General features: G+C 38.4%; 2 protein-coding genes across 6 annotated transcripts in view; one reads left to right on the top strand and one right to left on the bottom strand.

Moving 5' to 3' along the window:
• Positions 1-15,099, top strand: part of PPP3CB (protein phosphatase 3 catalytic subunit beta) — a 45,971-nt gene extending 30,872 nt beyond the window's left edge. For 2 of the 5 annotated variants that reach the window (XM_058810614.1, XM_058810615.1), the window contains exons 12-14: positions 305-402; positions 5,826-5,855; positions 7,502-8,928. In XM_058810614.1, coding sequence (XP_058666597.1) covers positions 305-402; positions 5,826-5,855; positions 7,502-7,680 — 307 coding nt within the window. In that variant the 3' untranslated portion in view covers positions 7,681-8,928. Of the gene's footprint in view, positions 1-304; positions 403-5,825; positions 5,856-7,501; positions 8,929-9,722; positions 9,781-10,397; positions 10,470-14,793 lie in introns of those variants that run through there. The other 3 variants (XM_058810616.1, XM_058810617.1, XR_009275066.1) reach the window with 2 other exon arrangements.
• ANXA7 (annexin A7) lies at positions 11,898-25,111 on the bottom strand. The gene is made up of 13 exons (XM_058810618.1): positions 25,033-25,111; positions 23,530-23,587; positions 20,555-20,771; positions 20,134-20,235; positions 18,905-18,945; positions 18,538-18,640; positions 18,160-18,254; positions 17,367-17,480; positions 15,940-16,110; positions 14,271-14,441; positions 14,089-14,164; positions 12,756-12,868; positions 11,898-12,242 (listed from the first exon to the last, which is right to left on the bottom strand). Exons 2-13 carry the CDS (start codon positions 23,584-23,586, stop codon positions 12,120-12,122), a joined length of 1,383 nt encoding a protein of 460 aa, XP_058666601.1. The 5' UTR covers position 23,587; positions 25,033-25,111; the 3' UTR covers positions 11,898-12,119.
• Between the last annotated feature and the right edge of the window lie 178 nt (positions 25,112-25,289).

Here is a 25,289-nt window from a genome sequence, read left to right on the forward strand (position 1 = left end):
GGCATATTCTGTACCTCATGAAGCATTCCGTGCTCATTTCAAAGCTAATGAACCTGCATGGGAATAACTGCTCAGAATTTGGTTCAGAAGTAGCCAGCATTTAAAACTCCTAGGCAGAGGAAAGAGTGGTATGGAATAGAATTATTTTCACCTGTTAAATTGTTGGAAATTGTATTTGCATTCAGTCTTGACATGCCTAAAACACAGCAAAACTGGGCTGTCCCTTTCCCCATCCATTATTTTACTTTAATGCAAGTTTTCATGTGCAGATATTTAAGGTTTTGTTACTGTTTTTTTCACCCAGGGAGGAGAGTGAAAGTGTGCTGACACTCAAGGGTTTGACTCCCACTGGAATGTTACCTAGTGGAGTGTTGGCTGGAGGACGACAGACCCTGCAAAGTGGTAATGATGTTATGCAACTTGCTGTGCCTCAGATGGACTGGGGCACATCTCACTCTTTTGCTAACACCACACATAATGCATGCAGGGAATTTCTTATGCTTTTCAGTTCTTGTCTTAGCGGCTGATACAAGCATAGTGTTATGTGTTAATCAGGCAATGTGAAATGGATACTTAACCAGGGTATAAAACTAAAAGCCAACTAGTTCAGCAGTGTCAAGCTATGTTTTTCAGACTCTGAGCTTCCTTAGTTTACAATTTTTCAGGTGGGGTGACCTTATAGATCTCGTATTGAGGCATTTAGTCATTACAGATAAAAAAATGGCAGTGTAATTTTGCATCATTACTTGTGTGCTCTCCATTAAAATGGTTTTATTATAGCTGTGTTAGTATTTTCATTGACAATGTCAAATACTTGTTGATATTAATATTAACAAACAGCTACAGACTGCATAGTTCCATATTACACTCCATTGACAGATTGGAATGTGCTATGTTTTGTACCCTGGTAATTAATGCCAAAGTTTGTTCTCTATGTTGTTTGTCAAATGTTCTATGTATAATTGACCTCCCTGAATTGTCCTTGTAACATGCTGTTTCCTTCCTCTGCAGATGTAGCTGCTTTCTTAGATCTGTCTGTCTCTCTCTAGGTATAGATGTATGTCTGTATAAGTGTTAAAATTAAACCACTATCCCAGACACTTGTCTGTCTCTTGATGTAGAAGCAATGTTGTAGCACCTTGTTTTTGAGGTTTGCTGCATTTGCTGCTGCACACTGTCTGTGCATTTTCAACAACAATGTACTTGAAAAATATTCAATCATTTGTTATAAAATCAGTTGAGAATAAAGGGATTGAATTTAAAACTTGTAAATAAATCAAAATAAAAGGGTGTTATTAAGTGTGCATATATTTTTTTGCATGAAAATAAAAAGAACTCTATACAAAATATACCTGTAATCTGGCTCATTGAATATTTTGTAAAAGGTTTTCATTCTTTTTTTAGTTTGTTGAATCATTGGATCATATTTTTCACAAGGCCCATAATGATCAACTAGAATTAGGGAGGATGCTATGAGCTTGCAAGTGTATTTAAAGGAACGAAGTCCATGTTTTCTGCTCACAGTGGTGAATAAATAAAAAACACCAGTCTGAAACTGGACTTCATATCAGCAGCACTCTTAATATATTCAAAGACTTTTTATTGGCCACCTTCGGGCTTTTCTACAAAGTATAAAACTTTAGTGTGGGAACACTAAATTTTATCACTATTGAAAGATTGTGATATGTGAATACCACTTTTTACACAATCTACTTTACAAGAGTAGCTGCTTTTCTCATTTCATGATTTAGACTGTTTATTTGAATTCCTTATATTTGCTATGTAGTTTTTTAAAAGCCTTTCACTGCATTTTCTATTAAACTATCAAAGCTGGTTTTTAATAGCTTTGAAACACAAATGTCACATTTTAAATCATTTTTCAGTGGACATATAATGTCTACAAGTAAGTTTATATGTCCAGTGTATGTATGTGATTGTTTTGTGAATGTCTATAACAAGAAATGGTGTATGTTTCCTAATCCATTCAACTATTCCAAAAGCATATGTTCTAGCTTTAATTTTCATTGTTTAATAAGAAATTTTATTATGCTTAAAAATGAGTCCGCATTCCTCTCACTCATTTAACAAATTTTTATCCATATTGCATTACAAATACCAGAGAGGATCAAACTGACTTGAAAATTTTTTTTCATAAAGCATATGACTTTCCACCACGACTGAAAATGTGGGACATTTGGAAAGTGTGCAAAATCCAGACTGAATTTTTTTGGGTGTGGGTTTTCTCTTGACTAGAACTTTTGATCGCAGTATTCTCTGATGCACTACATTAATATTCCTCATTTGTTTTAGTCATGTTGATTGTTCAAAATAAATTAGTTCTTAAACTGAAATAACTTCTTTTTAGTGATAGGCATGTTACTGTTTCAGTCTTAAGAAAGTAGTTTTCAAATTAGTATTAATGGTCAATTGCAAAGGTAGCAGTAAACCAAAAATAAAATAAAACTTCAATAACTGACCATTTTCTAAACCATTGTAGTATCAGAGAATTTATATTCTTGACAAAAATACAGTCACTGATAGTATAGTGTGTATTTCTTACTACAAATATTTAATTACTCCTTGAAGTATTTTATACTTTGTTGGTCAGTATATTATCAATAACTTAAACTAGTGTAGGCTTGCAAAAATAAAAGAACATAGTAATAATTTAAGTAATTTTTTTATTCTGTTCTTTTGTTGGCCTAAAGATATACAGAATTGACCAGTGTGTCCCAGGTTTTCCTGGTTTCAGTCTTATAGATGCTCATTTTTCAATGGCTCATCAGTTGCTGTTAAATCAATAAGCAGCTTTGAAAGTTATAAGAAATTGGAGTGTATATTTACATTTCTCTGGAGAGCTGGCTGAAATAATTTTATCAGGGCAAATAGATGTACACACACATGCAATTTTTGCATATCTACCTATTATAGTTCTTAATGTCAGTAACATTTTCCATAGTAGGTCTTAGCAGCTGCCACTGTTCTGTCAGGACTTTGTTGAGCCCAGCTGCTGTGTTTGTGACCTGCTGGCCCTTCTCCTCCTCCTCCTGCTCGGAGCAGCAGTGCCTGTTGCTTCTGCCTGGTGTTTTTGCCTGGTGGCTTTCCCATCCCTCCAGGCAGCACCAGGACAGATCCTCACTGCAGCCATGGGGGGAATGGCAAATGCAGAGTGCAGCAAAGGGCTTAAACAAAGACAGCTCAGTTCAAAAGTGTAATTCTGGAAAAAAAATGCAAGCCTACATCCTATGGGAGATGTCAATGTATGATTTCTTTTTTCATGAATATAGATATATTTTTTTAAATGAATCGAATCATAACTTACTTTTTGATAGCTTTAATGTATTAGGTTAAAAACAGACTTTGGGAAACCATGGTCTTTGTATATTTCTAATTTTTTTTAATGTAAATTTGGTTTTTTATTGTTTTTGTTGCTTGCATTATAGTAGCTGAAATAATAAAGATAATATTAAGTACTGCTCTTTAAAATAACTTTTCCTAGTGACTTATTTTGTGAATTGAATTCAATAAAATTAGCTTCCAAACTGAACTTACATCTGCTAAAAACTGACAAAACACCTAGAGCTTTATTCAGCAACATACTAAACAGAAATCTAAATTAATAATTGTAAGTACTTCCGTGGATATCAGTTGAACTCTGCTGCCCCTGCTGTTAGTCAGGAAGCAGTCAAGATAGTTTTTTGTGTTTAGGTTCAAATTGGTAAGGATTTTCTGTCAGATATATCCATTAAGTAAAACAAGAGGAGAGCTGAAATTAAAGATAGAAATGCCATTGAAACCTGTTGCTTAAAATGAGCTTTCTATTGAGAATTTTCAGAGCAAAGACTTCAGAATTACCTGTTCATATGGTCCAGTGTTTATTTGAGGTTTATCGAAGTCTACAAAGTATAAAGTTTTAGTTAGATATACCTGCAAAAGAGAATCCAACAAAATTATTTTCCAAATTGAGTCTCTACAGGTTTTTTAAGTGCTTGTATTTTCCAGTCAGTTTGCTCTTTTATGTCAAGTTGAAAATTATCTTCTTCCTAACTGTGATGAATATTCCAAGGTCTTTTTGGAATAGTAGTACTACAAGTAGTGTGAACTAGGAGTAAATTTTGAAATTTGTATTTATGACCAAGCAACATAATTTGCAGAGATAAATCAGTATTCATGATCTTTTCAGGAAAAGATTGAAAACAAAGACTCCACAGGTAACAGAAAATGGTGGAAAGAGGTGGTTTCTTTACATAGTTTTATATTTGTATGGCAAATTGATTATAGTTTGCATATATGTATTTGGTGACTTTCTAAAACAACTCTTTATTTATTTTTAGAAATAGAGAAAGTTTCTTTCCCTTAAAGTAAAAATAAATAAGCATCCATTCAAGTGGCTTTTTGATTTAATTCTGGAATTGCCCTTGTCTCTGTGGATTTAAGTGCAGAACTGTTTTAACTTTTTTTTCATTTTTTGTTCCATGGAAAGTGCAGTATATGAAATTCAAAATGGTGCATTTTCCTTAAGTATTTAATATTATTTTATGAAATAAAATAGTATTTATTGGATACTTACATAATGCAAGTATCCAATTTTTTTAGACTATCTCAGTGAAAATTAGAACCTTATGCAACAGTGAGCTTAAAACATAGTGTAGGCAATTCATATGTAAGATAGTGTAGGCACAGTGTAGGTGATTGGTCTTGTTGGATAGGAAATGAGAAGTAATAAATATCTTTAAAGAATTCTATTCTCATCTAATGCCCTATTTTCTTATAGAGCTATTTTCCCCAGCACTTGCTTGAATACTCTGCCATGATTTTTGTTGTTAACAGTATGTATGAAGCACTACACAAGTAGGTTTACCACTATGTAAGCTACTTTTTGTTAATATTTCTGAAATTATGGTATTAGAGGCATGGCAAATGGAGGAGGAGGTAAAAAGTTGTTACCATGATTGACTTAGCTACAGTTCAGGTTGTAATAATAATAACCTTATGTTAAAGCTTTGCCATCTAAAGCTAAAATTATGAGGAAAGATCTTACACATAAGAAATCAAAGCAGTTGTCATAGTTATTTAGTTAGAAAAACAGCTAGTGTGCTAGATGTTCTTCATATTTACATTAATTCACCCACTAAAACTATGTTAAATCCAGACCTCTTCCTGCTGTAGACTTTGTCATTGATTCAGCTAAACAATTTACTTTTTAAATATGCAGATTTAAATAACTTTCTAGATCTGTCTTCCTTGGCTTAAATTTCATTATTTAATTCTCAGAGATGCCCATTTTAGCTTAAAATATTGTGAGAAATTGAAGTACTAGTTAAGCTTCAGGGAGCTAAAGATAAAAAGTAATTTTTTATTATTATTCAAATGCTGGTAGTGTTATTTTTATAGTGTCACTCCTGGTAATGTAATGAAGCTCACTAATGCATTTTAATCTTCAGAAATAGTCTCAAATAGATTTTTAGTATTTTTTAAACCATACCAAAATTTTAACATCTGTTGAAGTTTTCTGTTGCTGTCTTAAAAAAAAATCAAAACAAAAATCACAACCAAAAGTTACAGGAATGTATAGTTAATAACATCAGTTCAATTAGTGTTACTTAGACAAACTTTTAGTTGATAACTCTGTTAGTTAAAATTTAGGAAAAGTTTCACTTAGACTTAAAAGCAATCCCCCAAAAACTTAATTGTAATTTTAACTAATTGTAATCGAATCTGGTGTAGCATACTATATTAAATTGATCATTGCCTTTTCTGCTGTGCGATATTACACTCTTCATCTTTCTCATTCATTTTGCATGCATCTGCTCACTTCTGTACAGCCACTGTAGAGGCAATTGAGGCTGAAAAAGGTATGATCAGAGTCTTTGCCCTTGGCAGAGATCTGTGGTGTCTGGGAGGGAATTCAAAAGTACTCTGTGTGGGTGTGTTTTATTTTCAACTTGCACAAGCAGAGATGAATCAACTGCATTGATTCATCTATTTTACATGTAACATTCATTTCTGGCTTTAGGATAATGATTATTTTTAATATTTTAGGGAAGTTCTTGGGGGGTTTTGGTCTCCTTTTGTTTTTATTTTTACAGAATATGCTGTAGGTTTTTGTACAATAGCATGTTGTGATATGTGATGTTGTCTCGAAGTTCTTAAAAATAGAAGTGTTTAGTGGGTTTTTTTTCTGCATTCAACTGAAGGTTTTGTTTGATTGTGGGGAGGGATGTTATATGTGGAAGGAGGGTTGTTTATGCATGCCTTCTCATAAAATATATTTAATGGCTTTGAACATATTTTTAAACTTTCTGTGATATCTGGTAGTGCAAGACATATAACTTTTTTCTATAGATTTTGAATATAATTTACTGTTCAAAATTATTTCTAGTATTTATGAGACATTAAATTCGATGGATTGTTAGTGCTTCTGTGCTAAATGAGTTGTATATACATCCTCTATTATTGGTATTGAGGGAAATGCCATCAAATTATTTGGTTCAGAGTATTCAACTTCAGATTGTTTCTTTTCAGAGAGACTTTAGTTTCTTCTTGCTCAGAATTCAGTGAAATGAATGACAAACAGCATAGCCATTGAGAGAGAGAGCTACCTTTGGGGTTTCTCAGATTTAGTTGCAAAGCACCATTTAATGACTGTATTCTTTGTTTTTTTAATTAAGGAAGTCAGATCTCCAAAAATATTAACAAGTGCCATATTCTGTTCTCACACACACCTGCAGGAGGTCCTGTTGTTGTGAGTGAAAAGCTGTATTTAAATCTCCAAAGAATTATTTCATCCCAAAGACTTCAGTCTTATTATGTGGTCAGCCATTTTCAGGTGTAAATTCAACTACAGACCTCGTTCATCAAAATAATCAGTAGCAAAATAATACCTATTTTCTATACTTTAAATACATGTGTATTTAAATGATACCATTGTTGAACCACAGTGCTAACTTGGTGATTGTGGTTGTGTCCATTTCCATCATCCACATGATTAGCACAGTGTGAATCACATCCTGCAGTTTTGCCTGCATGAAAACTGCAGGATCAGGCCATTGGTGTGTGTGCAGGATGTAAATCTGCCACTACTTTTGTAACCCTTTGCTGCTTTGCCTCCACTGCACTTGCTGTGCTGCTTAGATCTTACTGACATTGCCCTGCAGAGAAGGGGGATGTTAAGATTAGCCCAATGAGCTGAGCAGCAAAAGCACAGCAGTGATAGCTGGCCCCACCAGGGACACGCAGAAGCAATCAAGTGGGCTTAAACCCCTTGATTCCTGCTTGCAGAATATTTGCCATACTTTGTTCTTTTTGTAATGGACTGAAACAATGATTACTGTGAACATTTCAGGAAAGCAGGTTAGAGAATCTTTTAGCAATACAGTTGCAGGGCCATAAGTTTCTTTGGCTGATTTTTAATCTTTTTTTAAACATCATTTGTTAGAAAAAGTATATGCTTTCATCTTATTTTTCCATTACTGACATATCAAATTTGCATTTTGTTAAGCAATACGAGGATTCTCTCCGCAACATAGAATCTGCAGTTTTGAAGAAGCAAAAGGTTTGGATAGGATCAATGAGAGAATGCCACCAAGAAAAGATGCTCTTCAACAAGATGGTATTAATACTGTAAACACAGCAAATGCCAATGGAAACAATGGAACTGGCAACAACAATGCACAGTGACCACATCAGCATCTGGTTTACTCACTCATGTCCTGCCTGAGAATTCCTAGATTATTGCTTTTTGATGTGACAACAAATTAAATAGGGGGATCACTTGAAGTGACTACTTACATGAGGTGGAAAACCATCTGACTTGATCCCACTGAAGAGAGACCATCATGCTTTTGAGACAACAGCCCCTCTCTTACACGGCGACCCAACCTCCCGGGAGCGTGTGCCTCACCCTTTCACACAAACATCCATCACTGGCTGCTGCAGCTTGGGAAGAGATCTGGGGGAAGGATCGGACTGTTCTCACTAAAGCACACCTAGGCTAGCATCTTACGCTTACGTTGTCAACACTTTTAAGTTTACAAATGGGATTTTTCTTTCAGTAGAGGTAGTTTGTTCGTTCGTTTGTTTAAATCAGACTTCCAAATACAACCCTAAGAGCTAACTATTTATTAATGGACATTGGTTTCATGATATGTCTTTAAAATTATAGATTAGAATGGTCTTAAAATATCTGAGGCTGCAAAAACTGTATTTTAAATAACAGAAAAAAATGCCAAAACATTTCAGTTGGTCATTCTGTAAAATGCTGACCTCAGGTTTACTCCTTTAGATGTTGCTAATTCTATATTGTATTCACTGTATTTTTTAGTTACAGCTTATCAGAAGATTTCTATGTAGGAATGTTTATTACTTGAACACAAATTAAAAAAAAATATTTAATTTAGAAACTTTTTTGCCCAGCTTTTTCAAGACTTTTCCCCACCTTGAATTTAAAAAAAATATATATACTAATTTTAAAAGTAAGAAAAGTATGGAAGTGTTAATTTTAAGGTACTTTTAATTGAACTTTGTACATTGTTTAAGTAAATTTTGATTCATATCAAGTCTGTAAAGCTTGGCATTGTATTTTGTGTATGCATGTTTTCATTTTGCAAATATTTAATATATAGACCTATGATGTACATCTATAGGTTACCTAGATGTTATAGGTACTTTTAGTTTATTGTGAGTATTACGGTTGCATAAATAGCTAACAATCACTGGGCTGAATAGCTGCAAGCTTTTTTATTATTTTTAAATCTGTAAAGGAAACTGAACCTGTATCGGACATACTTTTTGTTTAAGCAAAGCGGCGCGTAAGCAATTGCTATGTTCAACTGCTAAGGCATTAGTGAAAGTGTAAACTTGAGACTGCATGTATTTTGGTATCTACAGGACTGCTTGGTTAAAATAAAAATTGAAGCCCTGTGCTAATTTGTTCACAAATAATGGACTGTACTGATTGCCAGTGTACTTTGGTATATATTTTGACATTTGCTACATGTCCTTCTCATCCCCTGGAACACGACTTGAAACTTATGTCACTAGAGTTCATCTCTTTTTTTTTTTTTTCTTTGCCATAAACTACAATCTGTACATGCCCCTAAGTTGGAAATTTTATGCATGTTCTGAACTATTCAAGTATTTTATAAACGGTAGCACACAATAAATTTTGTGCATGGGCTGCGGCTCCTATCACTGTGTATTGGTTTTATTTGGCATACATAGGTCTAATCTGGCCTTGCAAATTTTTTAGAAATAGCCGTCAATATTTAAGCCATTCAAAAAAATAGCATAAAAGGTCAGATTTAGCTTGCAGAAAACTAGTTGAATGTAAACACTCACTATGTAATTTAAATTTTATTCCTGCTGCTATTTTTTGCTTTTGAGTTCTCGCTCAGGAATATTTTGTGTGAGGTAAACCAGACATCCATTTTTGGTTTGTACAGGCTTGTCAGAACAGGGTTAGCAGACTCTAGAAAAGACTCTTATGCATAGCTGTGTTTCATATGTTGATTTGAATTAAACATTTGACTGCTGAAGTGTGTTGGGGCTGCTTTTTAGGCAAGAGGTAAAAAATGGCTTTGGCCCTCTGTACAGACACACAAATTAGCCTTTTGGCATATTCTTTTTAAACTAAGGACAAGCTGCTGAACAGGATGAGAATTAAGATAAGTGACACACTGTTGGTAAGGGGAGTTTTAATATTCAATTTTACTTTATTGCAGATGCATTCTAATTGGAAATTCTTCTCAGATTTGAGTCCAGAAGATCAAGTTAAAAATGGTAAGTTTTTTGGCTTTTTTACAAAGCACTCCTATCCCCACGAGCTGTACAGTCTGCATACAGTGTCATATTAGAGAAGAACAGAGACCTATTACAAAGTACAACTGAAATTTAATGATGAACATGGTGATGGTACCTTTCTCCTTCTAAGTGCTAGTGGAAAATGTCACAACCTCACAAAAAAGTATTTGTCCTGATTTGATACTCAGATCTTGGTTGTGATGAGGATTTTGAGTAGCTGGAACTGTATTTATTAAGAAAATACAGATTCAGTCTTTGTGTGGAAAGACCTCACTGTAACTGGAGAGAACAAGTTCTGATACTTGTGTGGCAGTAAGTGCCCAGCAGCAATGATGTTCACTTATGTGAGGATTCCCTTGCAGTATCTGTTTTGCTGCTGTAAGGACTCCCTTGCAGTATCCATTGTCTGTAATAGTTTTCACCATATATGAAGGCAGATCTGCAGTAAAGGAAAATACACTGGGTTGTTGGCCTGATTTCTCATGCTGTATTGCTCCTGTCACCTTTTTGGCAAGTAGTCAGGTAACAGGGTTGTATCTGGGGGTGTTGCTGTTTGTAAAGTGAGTGCCAGCACTCATTTTCTGTGTTTCTGTAAGGTGGTGTCTGGAGCCATCTCTAATTCTTATATTGTTTGGGAGAAGAAATTATTTCCTTATGCCCAGAAAACTGTAAGTAGTTTGCATTACTTGCTTTATGCTTTCAGCATTTTAATGAGGGAAAGAAAGTATTTTTGCCATAAAACAGCTTAATGTTTTACAGTCACATAGAATAGAATTCATCTGTTCATTTCCTTGTGCTAGTATATGAACCAGATTTAATCAATATTCTGCTTTGAATGACAAGTGAAATGGTAGGGATTTTCAGTCACATAAAAAGACACTTATGCAATAATATGCTTTAATTATTAAGTGTTAAGGTGCTTCATATGTAAGGAACTTTGTTCAGGAACAGATGAGAACCAAAGCTTTTAAGAATCTTGGTCAAGCTTGGAAAGCTATTGATGGATAGCTATCTATACACACACATGTATATCTATCTCAGTGGATGCTTGCACTAAGGATGACCAAAGCAGTACAGAGTAGAATGTCTTCTAGTCTCTCCAAAACATCTTCCATCTAATTTGTATTTGAAATAATTAATCTGACCCAGCTGAACTGTATTTCTCAGTTAGTATCAGAAAAAGTTGCTAGTCTAAAACCAGATTTAGGTTGCAGACTACTGATGTAAGTAAAACACATAAGATTTTCTGTATGATACACTTGATAATCTGTTGTTGCTGTGTAAAAACCTCTATGTTCATGCTGTGCAGAGTGAAAGGTTTGTCATCTTGGAACCAGCTCTACCAGCCCTAGCGACTTTTGTCTGATAATACTAGAAATAGGTTTGTGCTGTTTGTGTGAGGTTGTCCTATAATACAATTGTTACTTGTTAAAGAACTGCTGAAAGAACACACTGCTTATTACTGCTGGACTTGAAGCTTCTCTTAAATTTATGGTTGGGGACAGATTCATTGCATCTTTCTAAAACACCCATATGTGCTGTTCAAAGTTGTTCTCTTTAAATCCTTTGAAAACATTGACATAGCCGTTTATATTGTGTAGATCACAACTGCTTTGGGTTGCATTTACAGCTTAGCATTAAATAAATGCTTTTTCACTGCTTGGTCAGCTACTGTATAACCCACTCCTTTACAAGAGAGACTTGAGAATCAGATCCAAGATGATTTCTCCTTTCCATTGTTGCCTTAGTTACCATTTCACCTAACCACTAATTTAAGGAATTTAATAGGTGAGTGCAGTCAGATTCTGCCAAGGCCCCTAAACTGTCAGTGTATTGTGACTTAAACTGTGCATCCGCATGTTTTTCAACATTATGATGGAAACATATTAAAAGGGGACAGGGTGTAAAATGCTTTACATCACAGCCTTGGGCTTTGTCTTCTGCGGTAAGTTCAGCAGTTTAGGTATTTCAGAAACTTGTTGAGTTCTGCAGATTCATTTGGCTGAAACAGTTGACTCCCACAGAGATGCATGCAGGAATCCAGTAGAGGGGAATTGGTTTTGTCTGTGTCAAAAAGACTAAGGCTTGGGGTCTAATAGATAAGATATATCTTTTATTATACAATAAAGAATATTATGTGCTGTAAATTAAGGCATTGTAAGTGCAAAAAGCTTACTGAATCATCAAGAAGGCGTATTTGATTAGGCAACCTTTAAAATTATTCTTTTACAGGGATAGTTGGTATCTACTTAAAGCATGTTTCATGTCCTTCAGTTTGTTTCAAAAAAAAACAAACCAAAAAACCAGATAATCCTCTTCTATTGCCCAACAATTGCCAGCAGCAACTTCCGGTAATCACCACTTGTATCACTTGCTATCATTGCAGCCAGTGTCTTCTGATACATCTGTGTGAACATCTGTTTAATTTGCACGAGGTCAATCTATGCAAAGACAAAAAAATCAGAAAACTCAACCACAGTGTATGATTTAAATCCTAGACAGTCACCCCACATCTCCTCCCTTGTGAACCAGAGAACAAATGCCAAGGGTGAGATGTGAAGTGATTAACACTGTGCAGTGGACAAGCCAGCTGGTCCCTCCAGGGGTAGAAGAGCAGCTCCCAAAGCAGAGTGCAGCAGTTGTTCCATGCTTTGTTAAGATTGTGCTGTCCTAACTGTGAACAGGTGAACTTCTCACCTGGAGGTGCTCACTTGCTACTTAGACGGGCAACAACAGTTAAAAACAGGCAGTTACTGCAATCTAGGCAGAGTTAATTAAATTACTATGTGAAAGCTGACTTTAAAGCTAATTAACACATGCATCTAAATGTGAGCCCCATAAAAGCTTCATGAGTACATGATTCTACACCTGTGAAAGGAGAACTGAGTGACAAGCTGGTTTTGGTAGATGGTTTTCTGCTGCATGTGACTGCTACAAAGGAGAGAATTTCTTACCTCACTGCGAGTGACTACAATTCTGATGAGGGTAGAATCATCTGTGCCAGCTCCTTTCATAGAATAATAAAGTCTTTCTGCAAAAAAGGCTGGGCGATTTAAAGCACATTGCACTGCAATAAAGCATATTGTTAGGATTAGTTCCAGTAATGTATCCCATGTAGTGATATTTGGCAGGATCAACTTGGCAAGATTTTTGGTGTAGACAGCTAGAGGTTGGTCTTAGTGAAGATCCAGTTACTGTGAATAACAGGACTTGCTTATAGAACTAAACTTATTTTCAAGTTGATCGAATGAGTTATTCCCTCACACAAAAACTTACAGTTAGTAGCAGTTAACTCCTCTGGAAGTGCTTTTCAAAACTCTAAAATCTTAATTCTCAACAGGTAATTCTAAAACAGTTCTTCTCCTTGGTATTGGGACACAAGGTATTTTACTCATGTTCCATTGCTAGAATCTTACTAGGAAAAGTCCAAATGTAGAAGGTGCTGTAGTAGTTCTTCTGCAACTCTTGTAGTTATAGAATAGATCTTGTTTCAGGTAGATTGTTCACGCTCAGAGACAAGCCACTGTTCTTCTATCTGATTCTCAGACCTGAATTTTTCCCATTAAACTTTTGAGTAGAATATACTCTGGTAAGTTTTTGCTTATCCATTATGGCTACAGAATTGCTGTCATTTGGGTAAGCACTGATATGACTGGTGTCTCCAGATTTACTACTAAATATTACTGATTTTCATCATCAGTTAATTGTGCTGAATTGTGTTGAACTGCTTTATTATAGCAAGTCAGTAGGAAAAAGTGAATTCAAAACAACATCTATTTTTCTAAGCTTGTCCTTAGCCACAGCTGAGCTTTTTGGGGTAGATGATGGTGAGGAGGGGGATGGAAAAGGAACTGTGCCTTCAGTGGGTTCATGTTGGCTCTGAGGTTATCTGTGTGGGTGGCTCAGCTGTCTCTGCTGAGGAGCTGCACACCCAGTCACAGCTCTGTGACACTGGTACACCCCTTTTGCAGAACTCTGAATTACACAGCTACAAGCACTAACCAGTGACCCTTGGTTCTGAGCACTTGCCTGCCTTCCCAGAGAAGTGACAAGTAGTTTCTATGTGGCCTTTTCTTATTTGAAACTGACTTCTTCATGATGGTTGCTTATTTTCTTCACTTCAGTACAAGATGAATCATTTGAATAACTGAAGCTACTTCTGTTCTAGCAGAGTCTCTGATTATGTGATCAGTTGCCATATGGCCAGTGCTGAATTGGATTTTTCTTTGGTTACATTTAGGTTTAATTCCTAAAGGATAAGAGGGGAGGGAAGAACATATTACTTACCAATGGTCTTCAAACCACGTTCCACATTTCCAGAAAATTCTCGATCAATGCTGCTTAATAAATCACGATTAGCAATCTACAAATAAATGAGATTAATATGAGGATGATGAAATGCAGTAGCAACTGAAATTAATTTAAAATACATTGACCAAGCTTATTTGAAATCAGTGAACACCTCCTACCCTGGAGTATGCCTCAACTGTTGCTTTCAGCTGGGGAAAACTTCTGCTTGCCAGAACCATATTAAAGCAAGATTCATCAGTCCCAAGTTTTCCCTCACCAGCTTGGTACAGACGCTGAGCATCTTCTTGAGCTTTTTGATAATCCACAGTTTGATTCTCATCACGATTACCCTTAATGCAAAGACAACAGATTTCAAATGAAATTTCAGAGAGAAAGCTATGCTTTAACTGCTTGCATTGTACAGAGACCCCAAGCATATATCTTTAAAGCTTGAAGCAGAAAGAGAGGTCGTTTGAAATACATTACATTGCTTTAAAATTTCTCTTTGGTTTAATATTCTTTATAGGAAGTAAATACAAAAGTGGCTTAGAACACTATCTGTAGGACACGCTTTAAACTGCAGATACACTGACTCAGATAACTTCACCCCTACAAACCATCTCATAGTTCTAATTAAGTACTGTACTTAATTCTCTATTTTACTTAATAATGTAAGCTTTCTCTTGATTTGTTTGTTTCTAGGCTTCAAGTTGCAAAGACTCTTCCTAAACGAACTAATGAATTATCTTACTGAATATGCACACCTGAAATATCTCAGGTTTCCTTCCTATTTTATTTATAAGTTGCTTATTTCAAGTAAGAATGTCTTTAGAAACCACTTACTACACTTGTGTCAGTAGGGCTTATATTACATTTTATGTGCTTTGTTGGTTGTTTTGGCATTTTGCTGCCCAGTGCATGGATGGACACTACTAAACATACTGGCTGAGTAGGCTGAATACATTCTCTCCAATACTGTTGTATCTATAGAGGTTAATATACTACTTAAATTATGTGGTTGTCAGTTATTGTAAACTACTGGATTTATCAAAATAAAAATTAGCAGCATGAGCTTCTCCAGGTTTGCTTTTTTGTGGATTTTGACTTTTAACCAAATATCTAGAGCATAGCTGAACTCTCACAAAGGAAGAAGCCAATAAGATGGTGTCATAGAAATTCTAACAGAAATAGGCAAATTGATCAGAGAAATGTGGGAAGTTGCATTAGTTACATATTTCTTCCTAAATATGAGTAATGGCACGTTACTATTCTTCAACACAAAATAAGCCCTAGTAAATGATATGGGATAAAAGAGCTCCAGTGATTATCTGAGTTCAACAGCAGTACCTCCCTACATCTGGTGACATAAAGGGAAGGCAGGCACTGGAGTAACTTGAAGGGGAGGTTTTGCCCTGTGGCACGTCTTATCTTGTTTGTAGGGATTCTCACAGGCATTCTGCATACCACAGAGATTATCCAATCAGCTTCACCCAGATTGCTTTGTTGATATATGCAAAAAATAAAAAGCATCTTGCTCTAACAGCAGTGTAGAGCACTGGTTTAGGGATTCACTTGGTTGCATCTGCACAATATTTCCACATAACTTCTGATATTTATTGAGGGTGCTAAATTAGGTCACAGAATTCATAATGGATTTGTAGATGAGAAGTATCTCTTGAGGAGGGACTGAAGTGTCATATCTTAGGGAATAAATTAATGACCATGGGCTAATTTCTTAAAAACCTGCCTCATGCTAAGCACGCACAGGCTATTTGTGGAGCCATTATGACTAAACATACCAGACTGTACACTGTTATCTTATATAAAAAAATAAAAAATAAAGCTCACTTGGCACATAGATACAAGTAGTCGTTCAAAGTGTCCTGAAGTGTCTGATCTGATGTCTTCTTCAATGTCCCTTCCAAATTCTGATTTATAACAGTTCACTATTTCACGAATTTCCTGGTTTGTCCTAGTGCAAAGGATCTCAATCAGCACATTCTCCTGAGTGCCTGCTCCCTGCAGGCAGAGAAAAGAAAGGCATAAATACAGAGCACTATCTATGCAGTTTCCTTCAACTGTGAAATAGGGCAGTCATCTGGTATTTCAAAATTTAATACAATCTAGCTTGTAAGAGCAGTATCCCTGCAGTGCGAAAGCACTGAGTCTCCTGTGTACTTAAAATGGAATAAAGATTCCTCAAACATGCCATTCTGCACCAGTTCAGAGAAACTGAAACCCCAAAACATCCCTATACATCCATATCAGTGGCACTGGCCAAAGTTAAAGGCAAAATGGTTTAGGAAAGGAAATTCTTTGGCAACCTTAATCTGGAAATTTATCAAAGGAAGGTAAAGCCTTATAATAATCATTAAAGTCAAATGTACACATGTAAATTCTGTTTTGGTCAGTACACAAGTGTATTCTCTATCTAAATGTGGCTGCTTCCACAATGTGGAACTTTTTATAGATGCTTCCCTCTCTCCAGAATAAAAGTTAATTGTGATTTCTGTATACAGGCGGATCTTACTGGCATGAGCATCTCAGTTCAGGGAAGGATTTGTAGGAGAGGAGATGTATGTGAGACTTCCAGGTAATCTTATATTATGAATTTTTGAAAATGGTTGTGGCTATTCCCCATTAAAGGCAGATCTTCATTTAAGCTCCATGTTCTCTAGAAGGTGTGCATTCATACATGGGTTGAGTTACTCATTTCCACTTGCTAGCTGTTGCAGCTCAAGCAAGACATTCCAGTAAACTGGATATACCAGTTTACCTGAGTTAAAAGTTTAAACCAACTAACTCACCTAATCTCTAAATGGTGTCTTTATATTTCAACAGATACATCCATCATCTGACTTTAAGAAATTACCTTTTCATCATCTTTTTGGGGTAAAAAAGGGAAAATTCAAAAATATCTTTCAGTAACAAAGGTTTATTTCTAGCAAGGAAATGCATATACCTTTAGTTTAAACAGGGGTTATGGTTTTAACCCTGGCCCTTTCTAGGTTCTAGCAAAAATTATGCCCAGGTGGTAGAGAACAAGGTTCTGTCCTGCAGCATTTCCTCCTCTATTGAATGGACATTTGCCCTGGCTAATTGCCTAATCCTGCAGAAATTGTCTGGAACTAGGGATGCAGCAGAAAAGAATTTTAAGCCCTGCAATCCCAGGATTTGTTTGACACTATTGGATTTTTCAACAATGCTGGGACCAGGTATTCTTAGATGAGCATTTTAAGACAGTTTAAACTGTTTCCTTTGCAGGAATACCATACCTTCATTGCATGACGTAAACTCCAGGCATCGTAGTAGGTACTAGGCATGAAGAGGGCTAGAATCAATTCTTCCACATTACCACTTAACTCAGACTTCAGATCTTTAATTAAATCCTGTTCAATTATAAACATAGAAAGGGCTTTGCAGAGTGTCAGGATTATATAGATTATATACTGAAGAAAGATCAAACTAGAACTTACTTCTATGATTTATTTCTACCTTTGTACCTTTGTGCTGTTTTTCCTGTAAAGCTTTGTTTTATTTCTTATTAAGAACTTCCCTCTGTCCAAATCTCTGACAGCTCAGCTCTTCTCCATTATCTCCTCATTAATGCCACAACTACAAAATTTCACTTTAGGTTGCAACAATCACAGGGAAGAAATTAAATTAACCTGGAATTTTATTTACTATCCAATCCTCAATCATTTCTCAGTTTGTTTCTTGGGAAAAAGAAGATTTCAGTGCTGGTTTGTGTGCAAAAAAAATCTGTAGTTTCAGACACTAATACAAGGGCAGTTTAAGCTTGATTATTTTCTGTCAAGCATTAGAGAAGCTTCTTGTGTGGTCAGGGACAGAGACAGCCTCCAGCCTTCCCCCACCCCTCCTTCTGCCAGGTATCAGGACAACCCTATATCAAATACCCGATGTCTCCCAATACATAAGGATTATAACCAAAAGAAGTGCATTTAAAAATGCTCAAATCATTGCCCAGGACTAAAATGCAACCAGGCAGTTAAAGCAGCAGCTGAAAGTTTGGGTTTGTTTCCCAATTCAAAGAACTAGAGAACATACCTTGCCATACATAGTCTTGAAAGCTGCCTTGATTTTTTGCCTTTGATCATTGGAGCGGTTAGCAACAACATTTATGATGGCCTGCTCATCAGTTCCTTGGAAACAGAAGGGCAGTGTCGTGTAAGAATGCCATATAGTCCCTCCAAAACTGTGCATTTTATACTGTTGCATTTGGGCATAATTACATAAGAGGCTGCTATTTAAGTCCACCAAATTTTCTGTGTAACTTCATCTACTAAATAACCCCAGCCATTTTGAAAAGGTAATTTTTGAAAAGCTTCTGGGAGGGACGTATAGTTAAATAAGCACTGAAGAAAACAACAAAATGGCATTAAGAAGTTAGATCAATAAGAACTAAAGCTTCTATTTCTTACTTACCAAAACCCTTCATAGCTTTGCGTAGGATTTCTGCATCCCTTCCAGCATCAAAGTTTGGAGCAGCTTGAATTGTACCCTGGGTACACTGAACCACTGCAGCAGGCTGAAAATAAGAGTCACGTGTAACTAGATATCTACACAATAAAAATTCAAATTAAAATCACAACTCTGCAATCAGTACTTAAGAAGGAGTTCTCCATTAGTTATCTGTTTTTTCCTCTAACACAGAATCAGGGCAACGTTTCTCTGAGGGTAGATGGAAACTCCTGATGCAGAACAAAACCAAAGCCTTTGGAAGTCAGCTGTAAGAACATTAAAACTACAGAAGCCAGATAAGATTAATTATAGAAAAGAAAAGAGCACGTACCGGACCAGGCATTGGGGAGGGTACTTGTCCACCAGGAAATCCTAGAGAAAATATAGAACAAGGAAGGAGAAATGAATTAGGTCTCCTCTTATTATGGAAATGCCATCTAATCTGAATATAGCCATCTAATCTGAATATAAAGTCAAACCTACCACTGCACACAACCTCTTTCCTAATGGTACCTACCACAATCTGTAACTGAATTTCTTCCCTTGCCGATAGTGGGAAGAAGCCATCACAGATGCATTTTGGTACATACACTAGCAAGGCAATTCTAAAAATACTAAACTTACTGGTGCTGTGGGAACTGGAAGGATCTCTCCTTATGAAATTCTGCTATTTTTGACAGAAGCCAAGATGGCCCAAACAAAAAATGTGTGTTCCATGATCTCTTTAAAAGATGTTATGTACATTTTAAAATGCCTAGCATGTAAAGAATAAATATTCAGAATTCATTGCTGCAAAAAGGATTGAAGTAATCTCATTTTGTGATCAAAAGCACTAGTAATACAAAAGCTAAAACTAATATTTTGTACTTGAATTTTATTTTTATTCATAATATGTATGCACATTCCTTATCAGTTTAATAGCAATTTAGTACTAGAGTTAACAGAGCAACCATAAAACAAAAAGGTTTTGCTGCTTTGAACTTCTTTAAAACACAACTGATACATTCCAGGACATCATCTCTAAAGTAACTGAAAATCATCTCTAAGGTAAAAAAAATCATCTCTATAATCTCTATATATCTCTGTATATGATTTTCTAAAAGAAAATCATCTCTATAGCAACTGACCACTCAAAGCATTAAAAACACTGCACTGATTTTAAGCAAATGTGTGCATTTTCCTTTCCTCTTTCTCCAGTGTGTCAGGAATCACTGTGAACACACAGATCTGAAAAAGGCAATTGAGATTAACTGCTAGATACTCACTGAATGTGTACTCTGGGTTTCACAATTCTCATCAGATATTTGCAGTTTGAAAAAGGACCTAAACCACTACATCATGACCATTATTGAGGGACAGCCATCCCCTTTGGATGTAGCACCTACAGACATGGTTCTTATCAGCCCTTCAGTGGCCTGGTCAGGAAAGGTGGCAGGAGGTGCACAGCATAGGAACCTCAACAGCTACAAGTAACAAAGGTAAGGGCTTAATTTGTTACTACCTATCCTGGAGTTTCTTGGTTTAACCATGGATGCTTGGAGTTTCCTATAGATGACATACCTGGAATTTGCGCTGGTCCACCTCCAGCATAGCTTTGGGCAGGAGGCTGCTGTGGATAGCCACCAAAGCCAGGCCCCGTGGGAGGCACAGCAAAGCCAGGGCCTGGAGGAGCCAGGGGAAAAAAAAAGACTTCAGCACACTTAGTATTTTGTACTTGACTTCTTGACACACCAGGAGCCAGCTTGTTAAACAAAACTATGTAAGAGACCGGTTTCTCTGTGTCTGTGCAGTGACCCAGAATCAGCAAGGCTCTGCCAGCAGCACTCAGGTATTTACTGCTGGATGGCAACCTGGCTGCCTGCGTGCTGCTGTCTGCACCCATCACTGAACAAAACTGCCTTTCTCTGCTGTTTCTGACAAGCACAGGGAATGCTTTACACTGGAGATCACTCCTGACTGGTACTCTAACAAAGGATCTTACCTCCAGGGTAAGGTGGCATTCCTCCAGCCTGGGGAGCTCCAGGGTAGCCCCCCGAAGCGGGGTAGCCCCCTGGGGCAGGATACCCTGCTGCCCCTGGAAACCCAGCATTTGGTGGTGCTGCAGGATAGGTCCCTCCTCCTGATGGAGGGAATCCTCCAGGAACAGCAGGATAGGCATACTGACCAGCTGGTGGATAGACAGACTCCTGTCCTGTTGGCTGAAACACAAAAATGGGATGTCTGTATGCCTGTTAACAGCACATAAGAGTAAAAACTCCCAAGCTGCCAAAATGTCCACGTGTATAATAACAATGTGAATTATACAGTTAGTTGTAGGGCTCAGAGCAGCAGAAGAATTCCTGAAGCCTGGGTGGAGTCCTCCTGGTTGGGTGTTCTGATGCATCTCCCATGTTGACATGGAATCTGAGACTGATGCAGGGTGGAAGTCACCTCTGGATGACCTGTGATCCCATCCACCCTCAAAGCACCGCCAGCTTTGGAGTTGGGTGAGCTCATGCTGATAGTCAAGTTTTCAGTATATACAAGGAATGACAAATTCACAGCCTGTCTGGGCCCCTGTTCCAGTTTTTGACCACTCGAGAAAAATGTTTTCCTCAAACCAAATTGCAATTGCAAGCTGTATTTGCTAGCTGCCCTTTCACTGTGTACATCTGACAAGAGTTGGCTCCAGTGTCTCTATTGCTCCTCCTCAGCCAGCAGAAAACTGAACGGATCTGTGCTTAGCCTGCTCTGCTCCAGGTAAGCAGCCTTCCCTGCACATTCTTCGTCCATGCCTTTGTTGTACTGGGAGGCCACAAGCAGACACAGCACTGCAGAGATGCTCTTGCTGAAGCCTGCTGTCCATTAGCCTTCCTCCCTGAGGACTCAGTGCTGAGCCACACTCGTCAGCCACTGTGACTCCTGGTCCTTTACTGGAAAGCTTCTCTTTCTATCCCACACAAGGAGGAGGTGAGCTCAGCTCAGCTTGCTCTCTTTGAAGCATTAGGAGCTCACCCCTGTTAAAAGACTTTTAAGATCATAGTAGCTTTGAAACTTCTGCCTCTCTTGCCCAAACAGTATTTTCAAATGTTACAGGGTAAGAACTTTTTTGGGGGTTTTTTCCCCATTTCCTTTGGAATCCAGGTTATAAAGCATGGACATTCAATTATTAAATCTGGATCACTGAGTCAGACTGAACAGCTGTTACAGGTTTTAAATAAAAAGAACAAGTCTAACAGATATATATTTGTTTTGCTACATGTATGATTCACGAGCCACACCACAAAGGGTGCTATTAGCATTAAGATATATTAGAAATATTTGCTTGGATAATCTAGATCTCTAAGGGAAAGCCCTGTAAAGTAAAAATCATTATACATGACCTTAGAAATCAGGCATTCAAAATCAGCTTCATAATGAAGCATAATGGATGGGACCCATTACTCACTTGCTGGGAATCATCTTTACTGCTTTAAAAATACGAATCACACATTACATATAGTACACATTCATTCTTGACCCCAGAAAACAAATAAAGTGCAGAGCAGAAAAGCCTAAATCAAATGTTCTTGGGTTTGGCTGCCCAAGATTTCTACCCCCAAATTTCTGTGCCCAGGCTATATAATATTCTTTTCCCTAGAGGTACAGTCTAACATTTCTCTGCCTGAGTCAACAAAAAGATTTTATTAGAATTTAGATTCATAAATCCAAAATTAGGATCCTCAAAAGCCCTGCTCAGATTACTACTGGTGCTGCAGAGAAAAACAATTTCACATATGCTTTTTAAATTGGTTATCTCGTTGGCCATCATCAATGAGACTAGGAAATCATTGATAACAAGTCTAAAAGGTCTTATAAATTAATTCATTGAAGCTGGCTATTTTTTAGATGTTAGCTAAGAAAAAATATATTTTCAGATGTAGTTAAAAGTAAACTATAGCTACAATCACGAGGGTTCAGCAGAACCTTAAGGGAAGAAAAATCCTGGAGTTCTTGTTTCTAACATGTTTGTCTTTCATTTGACTGACTTTAGTGTTTCAGAAGTAGTGAGGATAGATTGTAAAGCAAAATCATCAGAGAATTTATTGCACGTATTTATATGTATATGTTTATATTATACATGTATTTATAGCTTTTCAGTATCTTAAAGGCATTCAGGCTGATCCGTGCTTAAGTCTGGTTCTGTACTACATAGAACACAGGCAAAATTCCCACAATTACAGCATGGCAAGTGCCATCATCAGTGCCATAAAAGTACAGAGATTATTCTAGCTTTGAAAAATATTGCAGGCATATCAGAAAGACTGCAGTATCAGCCATACCTGATACAATTCAGCCTTCCATTAAGTTTCCTTCAAATTTTTAGTCCATTCAGTTGTGAGATGAAGGTGGAACAGTCCTGTGGATAAGGTAGTCAAGACAGAGTGTCCTCTATCCTCAGAAAAATATTTACTTGGTGTTATATGAAAGCTGGGCTACTTGAGTGAAGTGTTCCAAGCTCTTCCTGATGGCTGTGACCACTGAAGCTTGCTGAACATCTCTGTAAATCCTGGGATATGGCTATGTGAGTATTTTGTACAGACTGGTTCAGAGATTACTTCTAACCCTACATGTGAAGGGCCTCCTATTTACAGAAGAAACTTTAAAAAATAAAAAGAATTGTTGAGATGAGACAGCTATATTTAAAACACCAAGCTCACAAGATAAAATAAAACAAGACCAAAGACTTTTCTGGAACAATGGGCGTCACTAAAAAAACTAAGCTTCCTTCTTGGAATTCTTGTGTGACAGCTGTAAACTCATTCCCAGAGATATACAGAGGAAAACAAAGACCATAGACTAGAGAACAGGGTACCTGAACTGACTACTACTATTTACTGCTAGCTACTATTTACAGACACATGGACCACAGTCAGAAGGGGTATTCACAGAACACAAGTGCATTAGGAATGCAACACATTTAAGAGCCATACTTACAGGATAACCTGGGAAAGCAGGGTAGCCATCAGAAGGGGGATAACCTGGGTATGACATTCTGGGTAGGAAAAATAAAAAAGATATTTTCACTGTGAGTCACTATCTTTGAGTTTGTAGTAGGTATTTGCTTGCTAATTATCTGTTAAATCACTTGAATAATCTGCTATTAACCCACAGAACTTTCCTTTTTTTTCTCTTCTACATCTGACCATAACAATCAGAATTCAGGAGGGAAGCATCTTCAACTCATAGTAATTAACTATCACTCTTATTTAGGGTCAGACACACATTTAAGCATGGTAAGAGGCTCAAACTTCCAGAAAGCTCTAAAATACAGAATACACTTTGAGGTGCCAGCAGGAGGGAGCTTGAACCCTTTGCCAGGACAGAAACTATGCAGGTTTCTGGACTGCACCAAGCACCTGTATCCATCATCCTGCACTGCGCCGCTCACAGGGGTAGTTCCTGGGAGAAGAGCAGTACCCTAGCTATACCATGTAAAATGGTAATTTGATAAGAAGAGGTATTTATTCATTTGTGGAGCAAATTTCTATTTCCTGACAGTAACTGGTTTTTTTTTAGTCACATTTTTAACAGAGGGACTTGGGGGAATAGGGGTAAAGATCATCCCATCCTGCATGTTGCCAACCAGTTGGGCAGGGATATTTGAGACCATTAGCCAGGTTATGAAACTTTTAATGACGGCGGGAAAAAATGGACTTGAAATTTGGCACAAGCATCCTCAAGTAGAACAGTGGCTCTGTCATAACTATTTTTATAACCAAAACAACGACAGATTTTTTTCCGTCAGACTGTCGTTTCCCCCCGCTGTCCGCGGATGGGCACGGGGCGGGTTGAGCCGGGGGCCGGGTGTGAGTCAGCTGCGGCACTGGCCCGCGGTGAAGCATCAGCGGGCGCGCCGCGCTCCGTGCGTGGGGCGGGAGCTCGGCCGGTAAACACCGAGAAGTCTCCCCGTGGCGGCTGCTCCGCCGGGACCGCCCGGCCCCGCAGCCCCGCCGGCACCGCGCCCGCCCCCGCGGCCTTTAAGGGCCCCGCCTGCGGCTGCCCCGCTCTGCTCAGGGCAGTCACGCATCGCCCCAGGCTCCTCCCGCTCCCACAGCCACCAGCCGCGGGCCGGCCCGGCGAGCCCTCCGGCGAGGTGGAGCTGCGGGCGGAGGCAAGTGTCCCGGTGTCCCGGTACCCACTTCTCCCGAGGCCACCTGAGGTCGTTCCCGCTCCGCAGCGCCAGGGCAGCTCCCGCCGGGTGTGCGGCTCCCGGGGGCAGGCGGTGCCTCCCTCGGCCAGACACCTGCCGAACCCCGAACCGCGGGCGGCCGCGGCTCGGGGAGCGCTGCCCGGAGCTCCATCCACACCCCGGGGCTGCGGCCGAGCCCCCGAGCGATGTCTGAGCAGAGCCGGGGCTGCGGCCGAGCCCCCGGGCGGTGCGAGCGGAGCCGGCGGGGCTGGGGCGAGGGGCTCCACCCTCCCCCCCAGCCGCCTCACCTGAGGGGAACTTGCGGAGCCTCCGGCCTCTTTCCGCAGCCACACCGCAAAATGGAGCCCGTGCGGCCGGCGATGCCCGCCCCGCCCCCGGCACCGAGCCCGCCCCGCCCGGCCCACGGGCCGCGCTCCCCGCGGGCAGCGGCACCGCGCCCGGTGCCGGTAGCGACGGCCCTGCCAGCACAGAACCCTTTGCTGTCCGTGCAGGCTCGGCTGCCTCGCTGAAGGGAGCCGTGCCATGCCCGGCTGTCTCTCGGACG

The sequence above is a fragment of the Ammospiza caudacuta genome, chromosome 9, assembly GCF_027887145.1.
Source record: "Ammospiza caudacuta isolate bAmmCau1 chromosome 9, bAmmCau1.pri, whole genome shotgun sequence".
NCBI lineage: Eukaryota > Metazoa > Chordata > Aves > Passeriformes > Passerellidae > Ammospiza > Ammospiza caudacuta.

Excerpts from the sequence above, each read along its gene's own strand:
- ANXA7 (XM_058810618.1), bottom strand. The coding sequence starts at position 23,586 with ATGTCATACCCAGGTTATCCCCCTTCTGATGGCTACCCTGCTTTCCCA. Across the intron at positions 17,481-18,159 it reads TCAAGACTATGTATGGCAAG|GATTTAATTAAAGATCTGAA; the intron begins GTATGTTCTCTA and ends ATAATTGAACAG. Across the intron at positions 14,165-14,270 it reads CAGTTGAGGCATACTCCAGG|ATTGCTAATCGTGATTTATT; the intron begins GTAGGAGGTGTT and ends ATTTATTTGTAG.